We start from the raw sequence: 23,799 nt of genomic DNA, 5'->3' as shown, positions 1-23,799 counted from the left end.
ACTTAATAAAAAATATACTTCCTATTCGTATAAGTAGACAAAAATAGTAAATATATATATTTAGTAAACAGTTGCGAGGACGTAACTCTTAAGATTTTAAGGTCATCTAATGTAATATTTCTAACCTTACTAAATCATACATCATTCGGTTTGTATGTTTCTGTATGAAATAATAAATAACTAGATTACACAACAGGTACGGAGTAAATTTCTTTAAATGAAAAAAAAATCAATTAAAATGGCAGTCGGCGTCTGTTCAAAGTACGCGTTTTTATTAATTTGATGAAGATAGTGTTTTAATATTTTGTGAATATAATAATTGAGACTGTAAGATGACCGCGAAATATTCTCTAAGCTTCGAAGGTGTATTCGGGACAGATAAATTCATTCCTGGTTAAAAACCAAAATATATGGCAATTAAGCGCTATCGTATGTCGCATTCTGTTGCACGAATATAGACTCGTGCGCAGTTTATTCACAAGATCGAAAACCTTCGGACGTCGAAATTGAATCCATTTTAAAATTTACGCTCTGTGACGCAATTTTCTTTTTAGATATTCAAATTTAATTGAACCAAAAGCGTGGCGAATGAACTGAAAGTCTAAGTGTTCGAAATTGAAGAATATTTAAATGAAAGCGGATTAATTACAAAAGTGTGTGCTATAAGTGAGAGTTTGTATTATGAATTGTGAGATTGACATGTGAATAATGTCCGGTGGTGTTTGGGATCTGATGGACTTGATGCCGACGAGGTGCAAGTGGATTGAGAGGCTGCGACGCTGCGGGAAGACCCTGCTGAGACGGCAAAGACGCCTTCTGAGGAGATTGAGAAAGGTATTTCTAGTCTGGCGTTTATCATGTTGGGTTTCGGGCGAGTGTTAATGTTTAGTGCGTACACAAGGAGTTCTTCTATTAAGTAATTAACTTATTAATACTGTCATACCTATGAGGTAGTGTGGACTAAGTCTCCGTAGTGTGACGCCCATTTTTTCCTGTGTGCATTAATCTCTATGAGGTTTATAACGGCATAATTCATTATTCAAGGAAAATTAACACTATGGATATGGTTTGTGGACTCAGTTTCCGAAATTAGACTCTTAGTAGGTCCGTCGTGCGTATAGTCCTGGCTAACTAAGCCAACCAGCCAGGAATAACTCCTTCCGAAAGCACAGAAACCTCCTGGGTACTTCGCAGGCTTCACGGAGCGACCTCACTGTTCCGAGGATTTCTGCACGTTGTTTAGCCACAGTCTCGCATTCCAGGACTACGTGGGTGACTGATTCCTCTGCGCTAAAGCAGCCTCTGCACAAGGGGCTGTCTGTCGCGCCTAGGACAAAATTGTCCCTATCATTGTTTTGAGATTGGTTCTGTTTAAGTTTAGAAGTTGCAAAAAAAAATTAACACTATTCTGAGCAATTTTTTAGACATTCTTGAATGTTTAACTAAGGGTATGTTGCAGGTATGTTACTCTTGCAGTATGCCATATGATATTAAATATGAGTGATATTATATTCTTTAATACTTTATTCTTTATGACGTCTTTTACCGTGAAATAAAATGATTAAGACATAAAAAATTAGCATAATATGAAGTATTTAAATATTCTCTTAAATAACCTTGGTTCCAAAATGGTTGGATTACGTGTAACATTCTTGATTTATTATTATTATTCAATAACTCAAGATGGACATTTATGAAACGCTTAACAATATTGGTCTTTGTCAACCTGTATTTTTTACGATATTACATATTTATTCATATAAATAAATACCAGTGGCGCTACAAACCTTTATGGTGATATAAGTTTCGTTAGTTTTTGTTTTTATGGTATGGTTTTGTTTTGTGTGATCCTAATGTTGGGACATCAGCGCTACAAATTGAGTGAGTACTACTAAGAACTTGTATACAAAAACATTCGGTTCTGGTACAACACTGTGTTATTCAACATGTTTGAAGCATATTGCATACTGTAGGGACACGCAGACACGGTGTTTATATGTTCACATTGTGTGGGCCCGGGTATCCGGAAGCTGTATCTCGGATCCTCCCTTCCTTGGCTAAAATAATATGCACTGGTTCGGCTGTCGCGTGTCTGTATAGTATGTATAGTAAAAGAAGGAATCCAAAAATCGATCAGACAAGGCCGCTAACTCACCGGGACGCCACGGCCAGAGCCTATTAGATTATTAGGGACCGTTGGTCCTGGCTGCGCTTCCAAATTGACGTCGTTGCACAACCGTCACCAAGTGAGTTAGTTGCCATGCATTTCAATACAAATTGTTTGGTTACGTAGCCAGCGACGTTGCCATGGCATCCCGGTGAGTTAGCGGCCTAAGACTAGTACTTACCATCAACAGTGGTGTGTCCTACTCCACCTACTGGATCCTTAATTATTATAATGCGGTACGGTACACGGTTAATCCAACTACGTATGCTTGCACAATTACGCCGGAACATCAACATCACCATCACCATTCCGGTTTCTGTGTCAAAGTCAAAATCGAAAATTGTCGTCATTATTTGACTGACACCGATTTGGCGGTTGATTGGTAGCTATAATCTACATTGGTACTAATCATACTTTTATTAACTGGAGATCCATTAGAACACAGCTGGAGCTCGAAGCGTGGATGAAGAACATATGTTCTTTGGAATGAAATAAATATTTCTATAAATGTGAATATTTATATTTCTTATATAAAAGTTTCTTATACATATATATAATTACATTTTTTTATATAATACTAAAAAAACTACGCGATTAAAAATTGCAATTTTTAATAATCTTCTACTGCCTTAAAAATGATGTAATAAAACTTTAAAAGTCCAATAAAATGGCGGTTGTCTTATTAAGATAACCGAATATATTCATTTTTTTACTACAAAATTGCAATTTTTAATAATCTTCTACTGCCTTAAAAATGATGTAATAAGACTTTAAAAGTCCAATAAAATGGCGGTTGTCTTATTAAGATAACCGAATATATTCATTTTTTTACATTAATTTTTAAGGAAGATGAAAGGTCAATCACCTTTGTATTTACGAAAATAACACGAACAGTATTTTAAACATTTTATTCAGAACTATAATCGTCTACGTATATTTGTTGAATACCGTTTAAAAAATCCGTTTGGTAGATAGTTACAGAAAGAACACTTAATTGATAAATACATTGTGTAATCTGGAGGCTTTAAGTGTGTCAATAACCCGAAACAAGACCCAGTGACGTAAGATATACGTAACAGTTGTCTACAAAAATCGTATTTAACAATAATCTGACCTTTAAAATATCCTGTTATTTGATTTTTAATGCGAACTACTTTTTTAAGCCATCATTAAAAAAATTATACATAAGATGTTTCCGTTCTTATTATTACGTAAGTGAGAGTACGTTTAATAAGTCGTTAAAATGAAGCAAGTTATTAAAATATGATATCTATATATATAAAAGAAAGTCGTGTTTGTTACAACACTTATAACTCGAGAACGGCTGGACCGATTGCCATGGTTTTTGATTTGTTGGATTTGTTTCCGTCCCGAATAGCAGAATAAGCAATAAAATATCGGATAAGTTAACGAATAACAATAAATAAATTAATTAATTTTACGAATGCAAAAACCATATGGTGCCATCTGTTGACAAAACTACGCATCATTTTACGTCGAATTCGTGTCAGTTCAAGAAATTCCGATCTTGAGGTGAATGAGGAGATGCATAACCATGCTTTGATCCTGATCAAAAGATGTTGGATATCAGAAAGTGCTTAACATGCAGTATCGCCATATTGACGCTAGAGAGAAGATGCCTAATGTGTAAAACTGCCATTCTTCTTTCGCAATGGCAAGCAATAAAACATTTCTGTATTTGCAAAAAAGTTGTATTAATGTAATACTTAACATTAATGAAATCCTAAAATAAGTTAAATTAAAGTAACAACGATATTATAAGGTTGTAGGGCGGAACGAAGTTAGCCAGGTCAGCTAGTTATTTATAAAAGAACAATATGCATCAGTTAAAGGGTTGCTATGACTCCGATATATCAGTCGCAATCTTTATAGATTTATAGTAAGTTATTTAGTGTAAAGTTATTGTGGGTAAATGGTGAAGAGAACGTGCATTCATTTTGTGAGACTTCCGCATTTGTGTTACCAATATTCAATGTTATTATAATCAATAAAAATTCCATCGGAAGTAGTTAATATTTTTTGTTTACGGAAATTTATTGAATTTATAAATATGTATACAAATAATTACCGAAAACCCATTTTGAAATCGCTGTCAAGTAAAAAAATACCGACCTAGGTAAGTAATAAATAATGTTTAAAACAGATATGTATAATAATAAAAATACGACAAACATTAAACGAAATTTAGCACGCGTGGTTGGAAGCCAAACACTAACAAAATTCAACAATAAAACATACATACAGGTTCAACTGATAATCTCCTTTTTGGATTATAAATTATTTGGATTAAAAGAATGGATTTAAATATGACGATCTTAGTAACTTGTTTTCTTTATTAAGAAGATTGAGATTGTCAGAACTGAAAAAATACGATTATGAATAACATAATATTAACGAATTGCTTGAATAATATTGCAGTAAAGACTGACATATTCTATTTTACACTAATTAAATTCACAAAAGTGGCATAGTCCAGTATTTGTTATAAGAATGTTTAGGTATTTTTTTCTTTTATATTTTTTTATAGACCTGGGTGCAAACGGGCAGGAGGCTCACCTAATGTTAAGTGATACCCCGCTCATGGACACTCTCAATACAGAGGGCTCGCGAGTGTGTTGCCGGCCTTTTAAGAATTGGTACGCTCTTTTTTTTAATGGACTCTAGTCGAATTTGTTCGGAAATACTAAAGTGGGCAGCTGATGGTGATCCCACATAGGGTGGTGTGCGGCAAAAACTGCCTTAAAAATGGTTATCTGGTTATCTATTCCTTTGTTTAATTATCTGTTGATGAATGAGTTAGAATAGTTTTACATTGAGAGTTGTACCCAAATCATATATTTGTATCAATTAGTTGACCTGAATTTCATGTGTAGATTAGTTTACGAATATGCTAATACGCGGTATTGAACCCGGGACAATGATAATTGTCTCGAGACAATGCGTTTCGAAACCGAGGGCGTCTTTATTAATTCGATGTTTCTTCTAAATCGTTTAGTTTCTCTTCGTAAGTGCTCGAGATTTGGTCCTGTAAGGTTCGTTTTGTTGCGTCTATTTTTTGTGTAGCTTTTTTTTACCATTGTGTACTTATTTTTTTAATAAACCCGAGGACGGTAGGCTAACTTGATCTTAAGTGATGCCCATGGAGACTCATTGTCAGAGAGCTCGCGAGTGTTTTGCCTTTCAAGAAGTTTTCTAAAAAACACACTCTTTGCCTTTTTCTTGAAGGACCCTAAGTTGTATTGAATCGTAACGTACCTTACAAAGTAAGTTTTTTTTATTTAATCATAACTTTTATTAAACTTTAAATATCTAAACGCGATTTATTACCAGACGTTTATAGTACTTCGCGGCAATGTATAGGTATATGTAATGCTTTATAGTGGAATTACTAAAAGGTTGTACATTTAAGGAATTATTATTATAATAAATTGTTATATGCTTTTTTCTGATATTTCAATCTTTGGAAAGTTTATTATATCTTAACATATGTATATGAAAGGAAAATAAAGTGTGTATTGATCACCTATTTGTATAATACGTGCATAAAATCGAGTTAAATCACGATATAAAATTCTCCATTTTTGTTATTTAATAAGTTCAAGCGAATAATAATGAAAACAAGGCAATATTTATGTTATTCTAGGCAATTATTAAGACCATAATAAACCAACTGCTGAAGTATGAATCATCTGTGTGGGCATTTGAAATGAATATTGTTGGAAGGCCCGATCGCGGTGAAGCAATACGTTGCGACATGCGTTCGCCAAGCATACGGCGCCTGCGTTTAGCTCGATTTCACTTTTGATACATCAAATATAATAAATAGTACATTAACTGTGATTTACTTTGGTGCTAGAATTTCTTTTTAAAGGAAACCTGGTCCGAGAAAGCCTCAGAGGTAATAGGGAAGCATCTTTGTCTAAAGTTCCAAAAGAAAATGTTATTTATAGTATACAGTAAAAGTTGTTTGCCTTAGCTACGGTTTCCTAGAAAAGCGGTGCCGTAAAATGACGGCCGTTAGTTAACGGCACCGCTTTTCTAATAAACCGTAGCTTAAGTCACGTGTCAAGGGATACAAAGGATACATTTTTATTGTATGTTGCTAAGGAATACGCCATCGATATTCTGTCTTCAGGGTCTGAGACATGCCGGCTTACTCACGATTACTTTCATCACCGTATGACCAATGGTTGAAACCCATTTCGAACGTATTTCTGAGAACTTCCGAGAAGTTTTATTGCAACTTACAGTTTTCCGAGAGCCGTTATCCGTGTTCCGCCTTTGTCAAGCAAATGCCTTTACAGTAAACCGTAGCAAAAGAGCGTGAAACATTCTTGTCATACATATCCTTAGTTATATGCTCTCTCCACTAATACAATTGAATTTTTTTCTGCACATTCGTATTAAGCGTGAAAGGTGAAATTTGTGAAATATGTTTCCATGTCTCACTAAAATAAAATAAAAAATATCATATATCTGTTTCATGAGTCCATTTGTCTATCTAATAGACAAGTAGGTGATCAGCCTCCTGTGCCTGACACACGCCGTTGACTTTTTGGCTCTAAGGCAAGCCGGTTTCCTCACGATGTATTCCTTCACCGTTCGAGCGAGTGTTCATTGTGCACATAGATGAAAGTACATTGGTGCACAGCCGCGGATATAACCTACGACTTCAGGGATGAGAGTCACACGCTGAAGCCACTAGGTCAACACTGCTCAATGTCAATTGAAATAGCTCTATTCCATGTCTATTTCCAGAAATAGTATAAGTTATTTATAATTTAACTAATAAATTGTAATTGTAAGTTTTAAGTTTGTTTTGGAAGAGCTGGGTCACAAAGTAAAATAAGTGTTGTTTGATGATTTGCTATTTTAAAAGAGTACCGAGAGTTTTTTACGCCGGTTTTTTTCTCTCGGCCTACACTATCTGTCTTCTTTCCCGATGAGTAGGGATGCCTACAGATTCAAATTTAATGACGTGGAATAAGTGATACCTGTGTCTAATGTTCCATAATAAACACATTTTATTGTATCCTATTTTTGTAGTGTTTAATTGAGGTTTATTATGGTTTTTATCCAGATATAAGATACAGTTGAGTCTCAACCCAACCATGTTTGTATTTATTGTAAATTCGTTTTAGTTCTTGTAATTGTTTTGGTAACAAAAGGACAATAACCTTTCCTGAAATTACTTAATGAATTCTCTTCTTATTCCAGGTGTACCTGCAGAGTTGGCGCTCTGACGAGCTGATGAACATGCTGCTCGGTGCCAAAGTGAGCGGGGCCACGCCCCTCGTGATAGCTTGTCGCAATGGCCATTATGATGTAGCCGAATATCTCATAGAAAGGTGCAAAGCCGATATTGAACAACCTGGTTCAGGTAATGGTCGCTACTATATACTATATGTTTTAACTTTTATGCTATATGTTTAGCAGTTGTGACATGTTAGTACGTTAATCTTAGGGAGCATAGTTTATTTAATATGCATTTACAAAACGTGTATGAACTAGCTTTTCCCACCTTTGGAAAGAGGCAAATAATTATTTATTTTAAACTTACCATACAAAATAAAAAAATCAATCAATCTACCATTTCAAAACAAAAGAAATTTGTATAAACTCGCAAACTTTATTGGCCTTTTTATTTAACGTGAATGAATCAGTTTAGTGTCTGTTGTCATGTTTTCGTTGGTTTATACATATAAAAAATAAATTATAATTATTATACTAAAGTATTCATGTTCTGCATCGATTCTCTTTCACTTGATTGCAATGTTTATAAAAGTACGCCAATGAAAATTAAACATTATCAAAATAGAAATAAAGTTCATAATCCCTAACAGCAAGGTCCAACAACTTTGAATGGTAAGGTTACACGGAAGTGTAAGCCTTATCTCGTATCAAAGATCAAATTCCTTTATTTTCCTATCTTAAACGAAAATCAGTACATCCATGACCAAGAGTTATTTTTTAGTTTATAAAATACGTGTCTTTTACATTGCACATACAATTTGGCGATCTATCAAGCAAACCTCGGAAATGTTTCCTTCGTTATCAGATACTACGTACCTACAGTCGATTCTCGATAAGTTGAAACTCAAGGGACCAGATATATTCAAATTACCAAGAGTTCAAAATACTAAGTAAATTAGAGTTTGATGGAAATTCGTTATTTATTATTTCTATATTATTATTATGTACTATTCACCAATTATTATTATTTCAAAAAGATATTCGTAATATTTTTTTGAGTGAGCGAATTCAGGCTATCAATGTCCAAAGAATTAAAAAAAAATAATTGACTGGTTGGTGCCGGGGATCGAAGGTACGGACTCAGGGATGATAGTCGCACGCTGAAGCCACTAGGCTAACATGCATGTTGGCGGGAACATTATCGCATGTTGGCGGGAACATTATCGCATGTTGGCGAGAAAGATACTATTCCTTCAACTTCCAATTGCCGAGGGGACCAATTAAAATTTATTTTATTCAAATTATTGAGTATTTTTAAGGGACCGGAGAAAATCAAATTAACGCGCGTTAAAATTATCGAGTCGACTGTACGTATGTATGACTATTTTAAAAGCTGTGTTGTTACCAGATTAGCTTTAGACTAATTAAATAACAGTTTAAAGACACCACAAGCTTAGGATGTCCTATAGCTGCATTTATGTAATCATTTTAACTTGCTAGTTACTGCAATCCAATTATACGTGCAGTCTGCACACACCTGTCAGGAAATGTAAAATAGGTCGGACTATGCTATATTAAATTTTCCGGCTATTGTACGGCTCATATGCTTAAACTGTTCGACAGAGAAGTGAGGCCATTTGAAGGTTTAAGAAAAATATTTTCTGGTCGAAATTTTAAAGTTCATTTTAAATTGGTTTGTTGGGTCAGTGCTCTATAGTCATAGTTAGTATTAATTTTGGTTCACACCATTTAAAGGACCAGAAATATTTATTACTAACTAGCTGGCCTGGCGAACATCGTACCGCCTAACAGTCGATTCTTTATTTTTTTTTTAATACTTATTCTGCTATTCGGGACACCGGTCTAGCTAGTAAAATAAAAAAAAGAAAGTTGATAATACAACAAATACATTATGTCAAAAAATAAAATTTTACCTTCCCGGAACCCCTCCACTAACACTTGAACTTTATGATATGGTATTAAAGTTCAAATTGCCTTTAAATATTATTACGACTTTTTCACTAAATTTTTTAAATTTTTCTCTCCGTAAGAACCATCCTCGTACTTCAAGGAATATTATAAAAAAAGAATCAGACAAATCGGTCAAGCCGTTTTCATGTTATGTCGTGACAACGGAAAACGGGTTTCATTTTTATATACAAAGATTTCTCGTTAATTTTATTGAATTTTATGTAAATTTTATACATTTTTAATTCCAGTAACATTCGACGGTGAGACAATCGAAGGCGCGCCGCCGTTATGGTGTGCAGCGGCCGCCGGTCACCTGCCACTGGTCAGGTTGCTGGTTCGCGCCGGCGCGAACGTCAATTCCACCACGAGGACTCACAGCACGCCGCTGCGGGCGGCCTGCTTCGATGGACATTTTGATATTGTTAAATTTCTAGTCGAGAATGGTGCAGGTATGTTAAAGAATATTCCAGGTAATTTTTATGGATCGGAAGCTTTTATTCAGGTCATCATCAGATAGAGAGCGGGAATGCAAAACATAATAAAACGGTTTCCAAGGTCCAATCACATAGACATATGATATGTCATCTCATTAATCACAACCCGAAAACAGCGCCCGTAAGATTGGGCATTGGGCAGATTGTGAATTTACGCACAAATTCACGTAGACGCGCACGCGAAAAAATACACCGACCGAAAAGAAGCGACAGGGAAGTCCCCGTTACGTTTGAAAGACGCGCATCGTATATTAGTTGATTAATCTCAGGGATTCCAACCTCATGATTTGATTTTTTGGGGCCCTTTGTATTCACGGGGCTCTTGGCTTCACCCCAAAAAGCCCTTAAGTAGATCCGATCCGCCCCTGTCCGTGAGCGACTTTAATTATGAGTTTTTGTATTGCGCGATCCTAAGGTTATTGAGAACAATAGCAAAATTGCATATAAAATTATCGGTATCACCATTGAAACTTATAGAGTACGGGCACCTGAGCCTTAGTTTCGTTTTACATTGTGTACAAGTTACAGGACACAATATGATAATTATTCTATATTAATGTAAATTTAATATTCAATTAATGATTTCTTTAGGAATATTCTCTTCCTTCTTAGAATCAACTTCAAAGACTTACATTAATATAAATTGTTCTCAATTTCAGATATAGAAATAGCTAATCGACACGGTCATACGTGCCTCATGATAGCGTGTTACAAGGGCCACATACGGATCGCAAAATACTTACTGTCATTAAACGCAGATGTTAATAGAAAGAGCGTGAAAGGAAATACGGCATTACACGACTGCGCTGAAAGCGGTTCCCTTCATATATTAAAGATGCTTTTGGGTCACGGTGCTACAATGGATGTGGACTCTTATGGTTGGTATATTTATCCCACTTATATAATATATACTCATACTATAAACATAAAAATTGCTTTTGTGTTGTTTATAATTAGTCATTTATGTAAGAGCGCGATGTCGACTGAAAATTGCTTAACTTTTTTGCTCCGTTATATATATCAAAAGTGTGTAAAATTGTGTTTATAAATCTATATATGTAAAACCAGTTTGGGTTGGTTACACAATTTTTAACTGGAGAACGGCTGGTCCGATTTTTAAGATTTGTATTTTGTTGGATAACAACTTGGGGAGCGTTCAAGTATCACGTAACGAATTTTGGGGGGGGGAGGGGGTCCTTTTGTAAAACGTTACGATTCGGGGCGGGGATTGAATTATGCGTTATTGTTAATATTATTTTAGACTTTCCAGTACTTGTCACTGGGTGGTCACGAAAAGTTTTACTATTGGGTACAGAAAAACGTTACGGCGCGTTACATGGGGGGGGGGAGTCAATAATCTCCAAAAATTGCGTGATGTAATACATGAACACTCCCTTGACATTTGCTTCGACATTTTCCTAACGTCATAGAAATGAATAATTTTAAGACGTTTGTGCATTTTTTTCTACTGTTAAGAAAACTCCGCTGGGTCAGGTAGTATATATACAGGATGGCCAAAAAGTCGTGGATCAAACGCAACTAGGGGATAGATAAGGTTATCAGCTGCAAAAAATTGTTCTATGGGAGGTCCCTAAACTCAACCCCTGCAGAGTTATAATTTATTTTGCGTTTTTATAAGAAGATTGACTTTTTTTTACGAATTCTTTTTAAAATTTGAATAAATCTACACCTGTATGTTTTTCATAATATCCACTACATTAGTACTGATAAGTCCCTGCGATATACTATTTATATTTATTTATTGAATGTATTGAAGATAATATTAAGTTTACGATATAAAAATTTCTCAAATCATAACTTTTTGTTTACCACCCCACTGTGAAAAAAAATACTCTACCGACAAGTGACCCTGTGTTACAAGTTTTGACGCATTTAATAGGAATTCTGAAAAGGTATTACACATGGCCATGAGTGGCTCTAATATCTTTCTAGGAAGAATTACAAACAATTATTATTATTTTCATATAAACTCATTGATATACAAAAAACCCAAGATGCACAGTCTCATATAAAAGTAACGCTCGAAAGTGTCCCGAAACACTATTTCTGTCCATAACAGTATATGTTACAAGCATATATTATTGCAAAATCAACCTTACGCGAATTGCTTAAAGTTGTTATTACAACGCAGTGTATACGTACTTAAAGCAATAAAATTTTACGATCGACCGTGGTCGGTAGGACAAGGTATTGAGTGGAGTCGAACATGACTTTTTTATTTACAACTATTTAACATAATTTTAAATTTATCCGACTTTTCGGGTGCTTTACAGCGTGAGTGGTCACGGTGACTGAAGACAAAAGGTGTTGGATGTTAAATAGTTGTAAATTTATAATAATACATAACTTTAATCCGGTTAAAAAGTTTTTTCTTTAAATTAAAAAAAAATGTTAAATTGGCTACCTCCTGACCCACACTTTATATAGCGTAAATATATTTGTCAAAAACTACACACAAAAAAGTTCAAGAGTACATAAATTTATTTATAAAAAAAAAACACAAATAAATAACATCGACTCCACTTGTAGACGCGAGACTATTTGAAATGAGCGCACAATTTAGAATGTTGCGCTCATTTTTTGAGGACGTTTTTTTGACGTTGAGTGTGCATCTTGGGTTTTTTGTATATCAATGTATAAACTACAAATTATTTTATATAACTTTGAAAACAATTTTTTTTTCTTTCAGGCATGACACCCCTCCTAGCCGCCTCAGTAACCGGCCACACGCATATAGTAGAACACCTGATTAACAATGAGAACGGTCTCGTGACAAGACAACAACGCATTGACGCATTGGAACTTCTAGGAGCCACTTATGTTGACAAAAGACGAGATATGGTTGGAGCTTTAGCCTTGTGGAAAAGAGCGATGGATGACAGGTAAAATTAAGTGTTTCGCGTGACTCGACGATAAGGTAAACGCGAGGGAAAACTTCGTGAGGAAACCTTATGGTCTAAGATCCCGATATACAACGACCTTCACCGAGATGCTTATTTAATGAAACTTATTTTATATTTAATTTAATATGTCAATAAATATAATCCATATGGGTTGCCTAGCAAATTTCAGTCCAGAGTATTTTAATTAATATTAAAAAAAAAATATTTTTTTAAACATTAAACCGGTATGATTATTAGATAAATTCTATACCAATTGAAAGTATGAAGCCCATAGAATATGCAAACGTTAGGTTGTTTTTAATCAATTAATTATTTATGTGTATATTTTTTATGTGACACTAAAGTAAATATACATCTTTAGTAAAAAAGAAAGTTATAGTTATACATATATAATACTACCCTGATTAAAAGTATTGATTGAAAAAAATTAAAAAAGTTTACTACATGCAAATCATAAAAAAAAATTTTTTTTTTAAATATTAATTAAACATACTCTGGACTGAAATTTGCTAGGCAACCCATATGGATTATATTAGTTGACATATTAAATTAAATATAAAATACGTTTCATTAAATAAGCATCTCGGTGAAGGTCGTTGTATATCGGGATCTTATACTAACTTTTACACATTTAAAGAAAACACTTGTTTACCGGATTGAAGTTATGTATTGTTATAAACTTATAATTATTTTACATAATAAAAAAAAAAATGACGTTTCGCGTGCTTTACAGCGTGCGTGACGCTGACTGAAGACAAAAGTTGTTGAATGTCAAAAAGTATCACAGCTGTAGAAAAAGTTGTATTATTACATAATTAATGGGTTACGGGACCTCATAGTTGTAATTTTTTAAAGAGAAAATATGATTTTGTGTATAAATAATTGAATAATATAATAAGTGAATTGTCAAGAATTATTAACCATTGAGAGTGTTCAGAGGAGTTGTTCGGATTGATACCTTCAACTGAGTTTCATCATTGGACGTCGAAACAGGATACAAAATTCCACCCGTTTCACCGCGACATACGTCGTTCTACAACTGAACTTTTATTAACTAAACACTGCCTGTTTGCCGACTCCACTATGTGGAAACAGATGCCCACTGAAGTATTTCCGAACCAATTCGACTTATGGTCCTTCGAGAATATAGCGTACCATTCTTCAAAGGCCGGCAACGTACTTGCGAGCATTGAGAGTCCATGTGCGGTTTCGCTTAACATCAGCCTGTTTAATTGTTCTATAAAAAAACATATTTCGCTTTTAACTCATGATTTTTTTACATAAACACTGTAATTGTTTTAAAGCCCGCAACCGCAGACGTGGTCAATAATTCTTCTGTGCCTAATCCCGTATCCCAAACAGATGATAAAAATATATTTCATTATTCCAGATTTCCCACAGACGGAAGTGACCCCTTACCCAAACCAAAGGACATTCCCCGCATCGAGGCGTATGACTACGCCGTGGAGCCAAGTAACGTGCAACAGCTGGAAGAATTATTGGCAGACCCTGACGCTATGAGGATGCAGGCCCTTGTTATTAGAGAGAGGATATTAGGTTAATACCAAATATTTAGTTTTAATAGGTCGGCTTAGCTTCTTGGGTGATCAAGATCATGAAATCATTGATCATTCAATCAAATAAATGAAATGTCATGTACAGTGTAAACTCTATATAACGACACTCAAGGGACTGTGCATATTTTGACGATACAAAGAGTTGTCGTTAAATAGAAAGAAGAAAAATCTGTATTAGAAAAAGAAAAAGTTTATTTCAGACTAGTGTTAGTTTAATTACATGAAAAACAATTCTTATTAGAACGCTATTGCGTATGTAAAGACATACTGCACCAGTAATTATGTTGTATTTTTTCTTTTTTTTAATCATATCCTGCGATATTGAGACATCTTTGTGATAAAGCACGTGCAAGCAATCCCAATTTGTAAACAAAAGAACGGATTTCTTAAAAAGTTCGATACGTATGATACCGACTGTCGAGTTTTACGGACTAGGACAATAAAGCGGCAAAAGAACGTACAAAGTTCCGCAGTATTCACAAATTTTGGCAACTTAAAAAGTACTTTTTCTTATTTAATAAAATAACGTAATGCTATTTAGAGTGTAACATTGTATGGAAGACAAGCTTAACCAACCATAGCCGAGTGATGTCGACGCTTTAGGGGGTTTGTCGTTTAATTTTTTTTTTAAAAGACAATTCACACCAATTGACCTAGTCCCATGCTAAGCTGATGAAGCTTGTGTTATGGGTACTAGGCAACGGATAAACATACATATTATAGATAGATAGACATATAAATACATATTTAAACACCCAGGACCTAAGCACAACACCAAATGCTCATCACATCGATGTTCGTCTTAGCCGGGGATCGAACCCGGGACCCATGGATTCGCAGTCAGAGGTACTAACCACTAGACCAATGAGTCGTCAATTCATATAAAGGTCGTTACATGGAGTTTACAACTTAACTTAGTAACAAAGCCTATGTACGTCTATGTACACATTTCAAGTGTTAAATTGTTATGAAGGTAAAACTTGTGAACTGAAAAGGAATGAATGATAATTAATATACGAATGGTCTATCAATCCCTATATTGGAATGGAAATTAATTTCAGGTCCAGTTCACCCCGACACATCGTATTACGTACGCTACCGCGGCGCGGTGTACGCGGACGCGGGTCGGTTCGCACGTTGCAGGCAACTTTGGCACCACGCGCTGGATATGCAGAGAGCGGTCTTGCCTCCACTATCGCCCCTTACGCAATCCAGTCTTTATAGCTTTTCCGAATTGTTCTCGTATATGCTGGCTGAAAGAGCACGTCCGCCATTGAGAGGTAAGTTATATTGAACGCTAACAGATGAAATGGTTATTTGATAAAAAAAATTACTGATTACACTTTAATTTTCATTTTTGAGTGCATACAAAGAAATACTTATAATGATTTTGTAAAATTACCTACCTTAAACTGAACATGTTGGCACGGGCAAAACTTTTTGAAAATCTGTTATGTGGTGTAATTTAAAGTGTGTTCCTTTCAATGTCTATTAATTTTTACACGCTTTATATTAGCTTCACCTGTATGTTTGTATGTAACCGACTCCTTCGGACTTGATTTTGACCCACTTTTAACGGACAGATTTAATTCAAACTTTGCGCACCTGTCAAAGATCGATGACAATGCAATAATCCGAAAAAAAATGAAAAAAAATTAACTAAAAAATAAATAGTAGTTTAAAAAAACTAAAAAACACGCTTTTAGAGCACATCAAATTAAAAAGTTAACAATAATTCCTAATTTAGGCTGAAAATGGTAATGAACAAAAAATACTGGTATTATTGTGAAAACGCGTGGTAGACCAGTGCCGATAATTTTTGAAACCTAAAAAAATTACAGTAGGATGAAACCCATTAGAAAAGCTGGGGAATATGATCAAAATGAAAGGAAAAATAAATTACGGTCGATCTGAGGTCGGGAAGGGGTAGGGGGGGAGTTTTAAGGGTAAAAAACGGTTTATCTCGATTTCCGGCAAAACTACAAGTCCTATCGAAGAAAGTTAAATGGCAAAGTTGGAGGTCATAAAAAGATCTAAAACTTTTGTATTCACACATTTTTCACATAACCTCAAAATTTATGTGAAAATTTCAAAAAACCAAGTTTTTGATTTTTTATTTTTATCTTTAACAAAAATTATTTTTTTTTAACGAAATTTGGTGAAAACTTACCTTTCTATGTCCCAAATACACTGTAATTTATTTGATTAAAAATATGTGTAAATTTCGTTAAAAAAAAATAATTTTTGTTAAAGATAAAAATAAAAAACCAAAAACTTGGTTTTTTGAAATTTTCACATAAATTTTGAGGTTATGTGAAAAATGTGTGAATACAAAAGTTTTAGATCTTTTTATGACCTCCAACTTTGCCATTTAACTTTCTTCGATAGGACTTGTAGTTTTGCCGGAAATCGAGATAAACCGTTTTTTACCCTTAAAACTCCTCCCCTTCCCCTTCCCGACCTCAGATCGACCGTAATTTATTTTTCCTTTCATTTTGATCATATTCCCCTGCTTTTCTAATGGGTTTCATCCTACTGTAATTTTTTTCACTTTTTATTTATTTTAAAGGCTATCTGCACTGGTCTATGGGGCGCTCTGTGCCATATTTTTCGTCTATCGAGCAACCAATTGCCTTTTTATAACAGAAAGAAGTTTTGATTTATTTACTATAATGTGTAATGATACTTTTTATATCCATAGAAAGTTTAATTTTAATATCATTTATTAAATTATTTCAGGTCGAATCGTACCACCAGTTACCTTTGAGGATATAGAACCAGTGTACACGAAAGCCTTATTTGAGATAGAGAGAGGGGTACAACTCCTTGAGGGAAAACTAAGTGATGTTGATAGAGAAGCTACACTGTGCACACTTCAGAGAGTTGTTATCATAGGTAAAATTATTTATAGATTCTGATCAATTGTTAATCTAATAGGCAAGTATGTGATCAGCCTTCTGTGCCTGACGCACGCCGTTGAATTTTTGGGTCTAAGGCAAGTCGGTTTCCTCACGATACTTCACCGTTCGAGCGAATGTTAAATGCGAGAGAAAGTTCATTGGTGCACAGCCGGGGCTCGAATCTACAACCTCAGGGATGTCGTACGCTGAAGCCACTAGGCCATCACGGCTCATAATTTTTAATTTTTAAATTAATAATTGGTTAATATGTAACTTTTGATTAAATTGAGTAAAACTAAAATCTATTATTTAAAGCACCCCGATGCACACTATTTATTTTTGCATATTCTTAAATTAAATCTCACCTCATGTAGTTCACTCAAGTGTTCTATAGAATTTTAATTAAATGTAAGAAAGATTTTCATGAGACTTTTGTTTCAGCATTGCACCTGGCGGCTTTGATGGCTCGGCTGTTAGAGGAACCGGATATCACTCCGGATGTGGTCAGTCAGATACATCGAGCCGTTTACACACTCGTCAAGCTTGATATTAAGGTGTGTAACATTATCAGTTTTTATAAGATCCAATAAGAAATATTATAGAAAGAAGAAATCTTATATATAAAATTCTCGTGTCGCGGTGTTTGTAGTTAAACTCCTCCGAAACCGCTTGACCGATTCTCATGAAATTTTGTGTGCATATTGGGTATGTCTGAGAATCGGACATCTATTTTTCATCCCCCTAAATGTTAAACCCCTAATTTTTAGATAAAAATTCATTTTTATTTTTTATGATACAGCATAAAATACATACAACCCCTAATTTTCACCCCTCTACGATCAATCCCTATTTTTTATTATAGTGACGTCATAAACAAACGAGTGGCGCTACAACCTTTTTAGGTATGTCCCTCATAATTATATCTGTTTCATGATCATTTGTCAATCTAATAAGCGAGTTGGTGATCAGCCTCCTGTGCTTGACACACGCCGTCGACTGTTTGGGTCTAAGGCAAGTCGGTTTCCTCACGATGTTTTCCTTCACCGTTCGAGCGAATGCTAAATGCGCACATTGACAGAAATCCCATTGCCAAGTCCACAGCCGGGGATCGAATCTAAGACCTCAAGGACTCGCACGCTAAAACCATCACTCGTTGCTGCAACACTTAAGTGACGTCATAGCTGTTAATTTGATTAAGATTGTGTTAATTTAAAGGTTGAGCAAAATCTTTAAATTGAAGTTCAGTTATCCTTAAATGGACCGTCTTGAAGTCTGGGTGTGAAGTAATGGTAATCTTTCAGCAGGTGCGGCAAGGTCGTTCCGCCCTCCACGTGGTGTGTTCCGCAGAGGTGACCCGAGCGAGGGGCGGAGCGCCCTGGTTCGAGCACGGGCAGCCGGCGCCTTCACCTTCGCTCGTGTCGCTTATGCTGCGTCTGGGGGCGGCGCCCGACGCGCGTGACGCGGACGGGAATACGCCCTTGCACCTGGCTTGCAAGGTATGTTTTGTTTGAAGCGCAATACGACGCAAAATTTATTGATATATTTTTATTACTCTTTCTGGTTATGTTGGTATTTTTTTCAAATTCTATTATATAATTCATGATTAAATTCTATTAGGGGCCGTTCAAGTATTACGTAAGCAGATTTACTGCCCTATCCCCCCCCCTTCCTTTTTTTTATTTTTTTTGTAGGAATGCTTAAAAACGAAATGCATTTTGACAATGTGTGGGTAATATATGTAAAAATGTAAATAATTATTGTTGACGTAATCACCGAACTAATACACACACACATAGATAAACTTATTTTTTAAGTCGATTAAAATTTGTATCTAAAAAATCAGAGTTTTGCAGTAGATTGTTTGTACATTCCAGTTGGACCCTTGCCCTGCTGAAGTAGTACGGCAACTGCTTTCATACGGCGCCCACATCGACACGGTGAACTACGAAGGCGAGACGCCGGCGGAACTCCTCAAAGCCACCAACCAAAACCTGTCCACAATCGTCAATCCGCTCAAATACACAACACTGAAATGCCTCGCCGCTAGAACGGTAAAAAATTACAAATTACCATACAGACATGTTGTACCGCAGTGCCTGCATTCGACTATTATCACTCATTAGTTCAAGTTAAAGGGACTGTCGTCTCTTTCACACTTTGAATTAAGAATTGGAACGCATGTTGTCTCCCTCTATACACAATGCATTCGACCATTATCACACATTAATTTAAATAAACAAGTGCGAGGGACTGTCGTCTCTTTTACACAGACATGACGTATGACTTTGAATGCAGTCTTTATTACCTGAAAGAGTTGACAATTTTTCATGTCTATGGATGCATGGAAGCATGCCTTTTTTTCAGTAGGGAAAGATATTAGATTTGTTTCTATATAAAGCTTATTATTTTGATCATAACTATACAAACTTTTACGGACTATCATCAACTTGGATCATGTTGATAAATTCGTTCTTTTCCAATTTACCAAAAGTTAACTCAAGATATATTTTGTTTAATCTATATGGAGAATTGCTGAAAGAAACAAAAAAGCTTCCATGTTGATGAGAAGAACATATATTTCATTTTTATTTAATTTCTATACTTTAAACGCGCTTGCGCATGATAACTGTAATCTGACAAATTCCTAATTAACTTTGACATCTCTAAGTACCTATGACTTAAATTGCATGTTGTCTCTTTCTCGCGACTTGGAAAGAGGAGGATAATCATGAATGCCATTAATACGTTTCTACTGCTTATGTATAAAGATATTATTAAGAGTTTTTGTAACATGTTTTATTTCGCATTTTAACATGTGCCAGCTTCGCCAACGTCACGTTTAGGTAGACCTTTTTTTTATCTTTTATGTATTCTAAGATTTTCAAAAGCTTTTTGAGTGTAGCCAAATCTAATTAATCATGTTTTATTTTAGATTTTCTTTTTAACCCTGGCGTTTCGTTTACATGGCATACTAGTCTTTTTGATATCGTAGGATATATTTGATTTAGACATTTTCTCAATTAAATCGCATATTTTGTTAGAGAACCTCTTTTACACCGTTAATGAGAAATTATAGTTGTAAATTAAATTGTTTTGATACGGTGTAACAGCGGTAACAATGTATAGATAGTTTAAGTAGGTAGATTATTAGGAATTTAATTGATAAAATTATATGGTTAATTATACAAAGTAAAACTTATTGAACTGAATTGATATTAGATTTATTTTGGCAAATGATACAAAAATGTGTGTATTTTCTCGTAGCATATGATATTAGTGTCTGCGTGATTATGTACTAGATTATTTTGAAATTAATAAAAGTGCTTTAAAATATAAATTGTTGTATTAAAAACATACCCCCATTTATCCTTAAACAATTTTGTAACTACCGTCGTTCCACGCTGATGTTCTTAATCATTAATTTAATTTAATGGCTTAAGACTGTCTGTCTGTCTCAATTATTAAAGGCCATAAAACCCAAAATAGGACTGACACCAATTCTTTTGCACATTTTTTAACTAACTGTTACCATATACCATTGCATCAAGTAACAGCAATGAAATGAAAAGAACACTATCATATTATTATCATTTAATGAGAATTCAGACATTTAAAATGACATATCACATTAGAAATGAAGGTGAAATAAAGTTTGTTTATTAAATAATATAACTTATATGCTATGATTATCCAATATCAATAAAAAATTAAAAGCTTTAATATGTCTACATAATGAATAGTACTAATTGATACATAAAATCTTTTATAATCAAAAGATCTCAATATAAATCCAATACCAAATAAACAAGTGTTCAAGGAAACAATTGTTTCAGCTCTCGTGGGAATGTTTTGAAAGTTTTTTTGAAGTCAGTCGTAGCCTCGGTGAATTGTGACCAAAGACTGCAAGTGGCCTCCCAATGTCCCATCATGTCCTGGCATAAACGAATGCCATCTCTATTTTTGATCTTTGCCATTTTGACCACAGGGTCCAGTGTTATTTTCTTAAGCTGCAACTTTTTTAACGCACATACTAAAGGCCAGAAAGAAAACTGTTCGTAGAAGTGTTCAGTACCACTTACAGATGCCAAGTACAGTTTAGACACAACCGGGCACTTATTATCCCATTTTAAACCAAGTGCCTGAGCCTCAGTCGCCTGTAATTGGGGGAACTGTGAGCGGTTGTCATTAGCATATGCGGCTGTTAAACCAGTCAAGCGGTTTGCTGTAAATTCATAGTGTTTTACAATCACATTTGGCCCACCTTTTATCACTAACAGAGGTATGCTGGAAACAAATTGTTGAATTATTTAGGAAGAACTTAATAACAAATCAGTAATATTTCTAGAATTAAAATTGTAGGTGATTAGTTACGGTATCGTAATGATAACAGTGATGTGTTCTGACAAGAACAGATCAGAATAGATACGGTTGTGTGTTCTGAAAAGAACAGTTTCATCGTTGTCGTAAGACACGGTAATATGTCCTGAAAAGAAGAGTTATTAAACGTTTTTGTCGAGAAACATTAGTTTGTTCTGAAATTAACAGTTTATTAGCGTTATCGTAAGGCTACGATATCGAAGTGTTCTGAGAAGAACACGTTCGTTTGCTTCGACGGCTGCGCGCAGAAAAGGGTCAACTTTTTGCCGCGCCGCGTTTTTATCGCCTGCCCTGGTACCTTCGCAACCAACCCTCCGCATTTTGGCACCACATGTTAATACTAGTTGTAAGTGTAGGATAATTTTTGGGTATAAATGTACATAGTTTTGTAAATAAAAATCATTCCATCTTCACCTCTTCTCTACAAACAATTATGGAGTTTAAGATGTACTGAATTCATACAATACAACTGGGACATAAATATTATAGCTAAGTTTACAATATGTTTAGGAAATAAATATATCCTATAATACTTTGAGGGCATTTTAATGGTGAAAGAATTTTTTAATTTATTTATTACAAACATGCAAAAATACAAATCTATGTTGATTATAAATATTAGTTTAGAAAAGAAGATAGTAAAAATAATGGCAAACAGTATATAGTATAAATAGTAAACCTGGATAAATAAATAATATATGTACTTATAATAACAACATATAAACCAACTTACTCTTTTACTGAAGTTAGCCACATGTCTTGCATAGTAACTTTTTCACCTGGAGAGATATCTTTTAATGCTTGTCTTAGCTGATAGCCCTTCGATAATATGGTTTCTACATTTTTATTGTGACATAGGAAGTCAGCATTTTTATAGATTTCAAAGAACATACTTCCAGAGAAATGTGAATCACTTGAACTTTGAAACGCAAATTTTTTCATCTGTAAAAATAATTTACAAATTAATCTTCACATACAATATACTGACGAATGTTGTAATACTTTATTTGTTTACTTTGTCTATAATCAGTTTCTAGAATTCAATTATCAGACACTGCTACAGGATACAGATGTGATGTAATGTGTGTGATAAATATTGTTTATGTTAAGTTGTTTGTATAAAGAGCAAAACTGCTAAAAATTAAAAATATGATATCTCCTAAAATATTCATTAAAATCAAATGATACTATGGCCAAATTTTATTCAAATTGAATTCAAATAATTTTTATTCAAATAAAAAATGTTAATGTATATGTTAATTCATTTATTTATCTAAGACTTAGTTTCTTTATAAACCTTTTCACAAATAATCAATTTCTATTAATAATATTTATTAAAGAATATTAATAATACCTATAGAATGAATATATTTTATATAAATACTTGACATGCCAGAATATAGAATGAAGTCAAAGCACTCCTCTAGATATTTAGTTTTTAACTATTTCTTTGTATGGTTAAAACTTAAATGGACAAATTCTATTTAAATTTAAATAAAAAATTCTTACCGTGTACAAACTATTACAAGTAGCAAGAGTACGTCCAATTACAGTCCAAACTTATATAAATTATATATAAAAACGTACTCTAAAATCTAAACTCAATCACTCCGCGATGTGTTTACTTAATTTGACCCTTGTACTTGTTAATTGTTTATCAATATTTCTGTTATTTCTTTCACCCCATTAGCAATACCAAATTTTAGTTTGATAATGTTTCAGTGTTGCTATCGTAAAAACCTAATCTGCCGTCTGGCTATGACTCACCGCGGGCCATAGGTGATCAGAGGTTTGTGTGTTTGCGTTTCTAGAAAAAAAAACATAATTGTTGTGTTTAACATCTTCTTTCGTATTTTTATTTATATGATACGGGTTATATATTTACGGTTTTATCATATTCTGGGGAAAATATTTATCTGTAAATTGGTAACCCTTGTTCTGGGTGTATCGATGTTAGGGGATTCCCTTAAGTAATCTCAACTATAATCCGACTAATTACAGTTGTAATATAGAGTTATAGACAATAGGCTACTTAAGTTCGAAATTCGAATTCTAAGTTACATTTAAGCATTGATTGAAGATTTAATACGAGATTTAAGTTAAGATTGTATTCTAAAAGGAGATATAATTATTAATATTCGATTTAACGATCGCCAAATCAGAATTCTACCTTAT

The 23,799-nt window shown here is 34.2% G+C and overlaps 2 protein-coding genes across 5 annotated transcripts in view; one reads left to right on the top strand and one right to left on the bottom strand.

Moving 5' to 3' along the window:
* LOC125050172 (protein fem-1 homolog CG6966) overlaps positions 1 to 20,584 on the top strand; it is an 84,325-nt gene extending 63,741 nt beyond the window's left edge. The window contains exons 2-12 of one of the 3 annotated variants that reach the window (XM_047649814.1): positions 555 to 834; positions 7,406 to 7,568; positions 9,601 to 9,801; positions 10,506 to 10,724; positions 12,557 to 12,749; positions 14,161 to 14,327; positions 15,409 to 15,627; positions 17,087 to 17,242; positions 17,689 to 17,801; positions 18,549 to 18,743; positions 19,122 to 20,584. In XM_047649814.1, coding sequence (XP_047505770.1) covers positions 709 to 834; positions 7,406 to 7,568; positions 9,601 to 9,801; positions 10,506 to 10,724; positions 12,557 to 12,749; positions 14,161 to 14,327; positions 15,409 to 15,627; positions 17,087 to 17,242; positions 17,689 to 17,801; positions 18,549 to 18,743; positions 19,122 to 19,370 — 2,001 coding nt within the window. In that variant the 5' untranslated portion in view covers positions 555 to 708 and the 3' untranslated portion in view covers positions 19,371 to 20,584. The remainder of the gene's footprint in view (positions 1 to 554; positions 835 to 7,405; positions 7,569 to 9,600; positions 9,802 to 10,505; positions 10,725 to 12,556; positions 12,750 to 14,160; positions 14,328 to 15,408; positions 15,628 to 17,086; positions 17,243 to 17,688; positions 17,802 to 18,548; positions 18,744 to 19,121) is intronic. The other 2 variants (XM_047649816.1, XM_047649817.1) reach the window with 2 other exon arrangements.
* Positions 20,585 to 20,821: 237 nt separating this feature from the next.
* On the bottom strand, positions 20,822 to 23,351 carry LOC125050175. 2 transcript variants are annotated; one of them, XM_047649819.1, is made up of 3 exons: positions 23,134 to 23,351; positions 22,358 to 22,566; positions 20,822 to 21,531 (listed from the first exon to the last, which is right to left on the bottom strand). In XM_047649819.1, exons 2-3 carry the CDS (start codon positions 22,564 to 22,566, stop codon positions 21,060 to 21,062), a joined length of 681 nt encoding a protein of 226 aa, XP_047505775.1. In that variant the 5' UTR covers positions 23,134 to 23,351; the 3' UTR covers positions 20,822 to 21,059. The 2 variants fall into 2 exon arrangements, with proteins under 2 accessions (XP_047505775.1, XP_047505776.1); XM_047649820.1 differs by lacking the exon at positions 23,134 to 23,351 and adding an exon at positions 22,640 to 22,662.
* Positions 23,352 to 23,799: the final 448 nt, after the last annotated feature.

Source organism: Pieris napi, chromosome 6, assembly GCF_905475465.1.
Source record: "Pieris napi chromosome 6, ilPieNapi1.2, whole genome shotgun sequence".
NCBI lineage: Eukaryota > Metazoa > Arthropoda > Insecta > Lepidoptera > Pieridae > Pieris > Pieris napi.
Note: the sequence above shows the minus strand (reverse complement) of the source record. Positions and strands in the feature narration are given on the sequence as shown.

Bases quoted from the DNA above. Each gene is read 5' to 3' on its own strand.
- LOC125050175 (XM_047649819.1), bottom strand. From the start codon at position 22,566: ATGAAAAAATTTGCGTTTCAAAGTTCAAGTGATTCACATTTCTCTGGA. The intron at 21,532-22,357 runs GTAAGTTGGTTT...ATTTGTTTCCAG, and splicing joins TGGCTAACTTCAGTAAAAGA to CATACCTCTGTTAGTGATAA.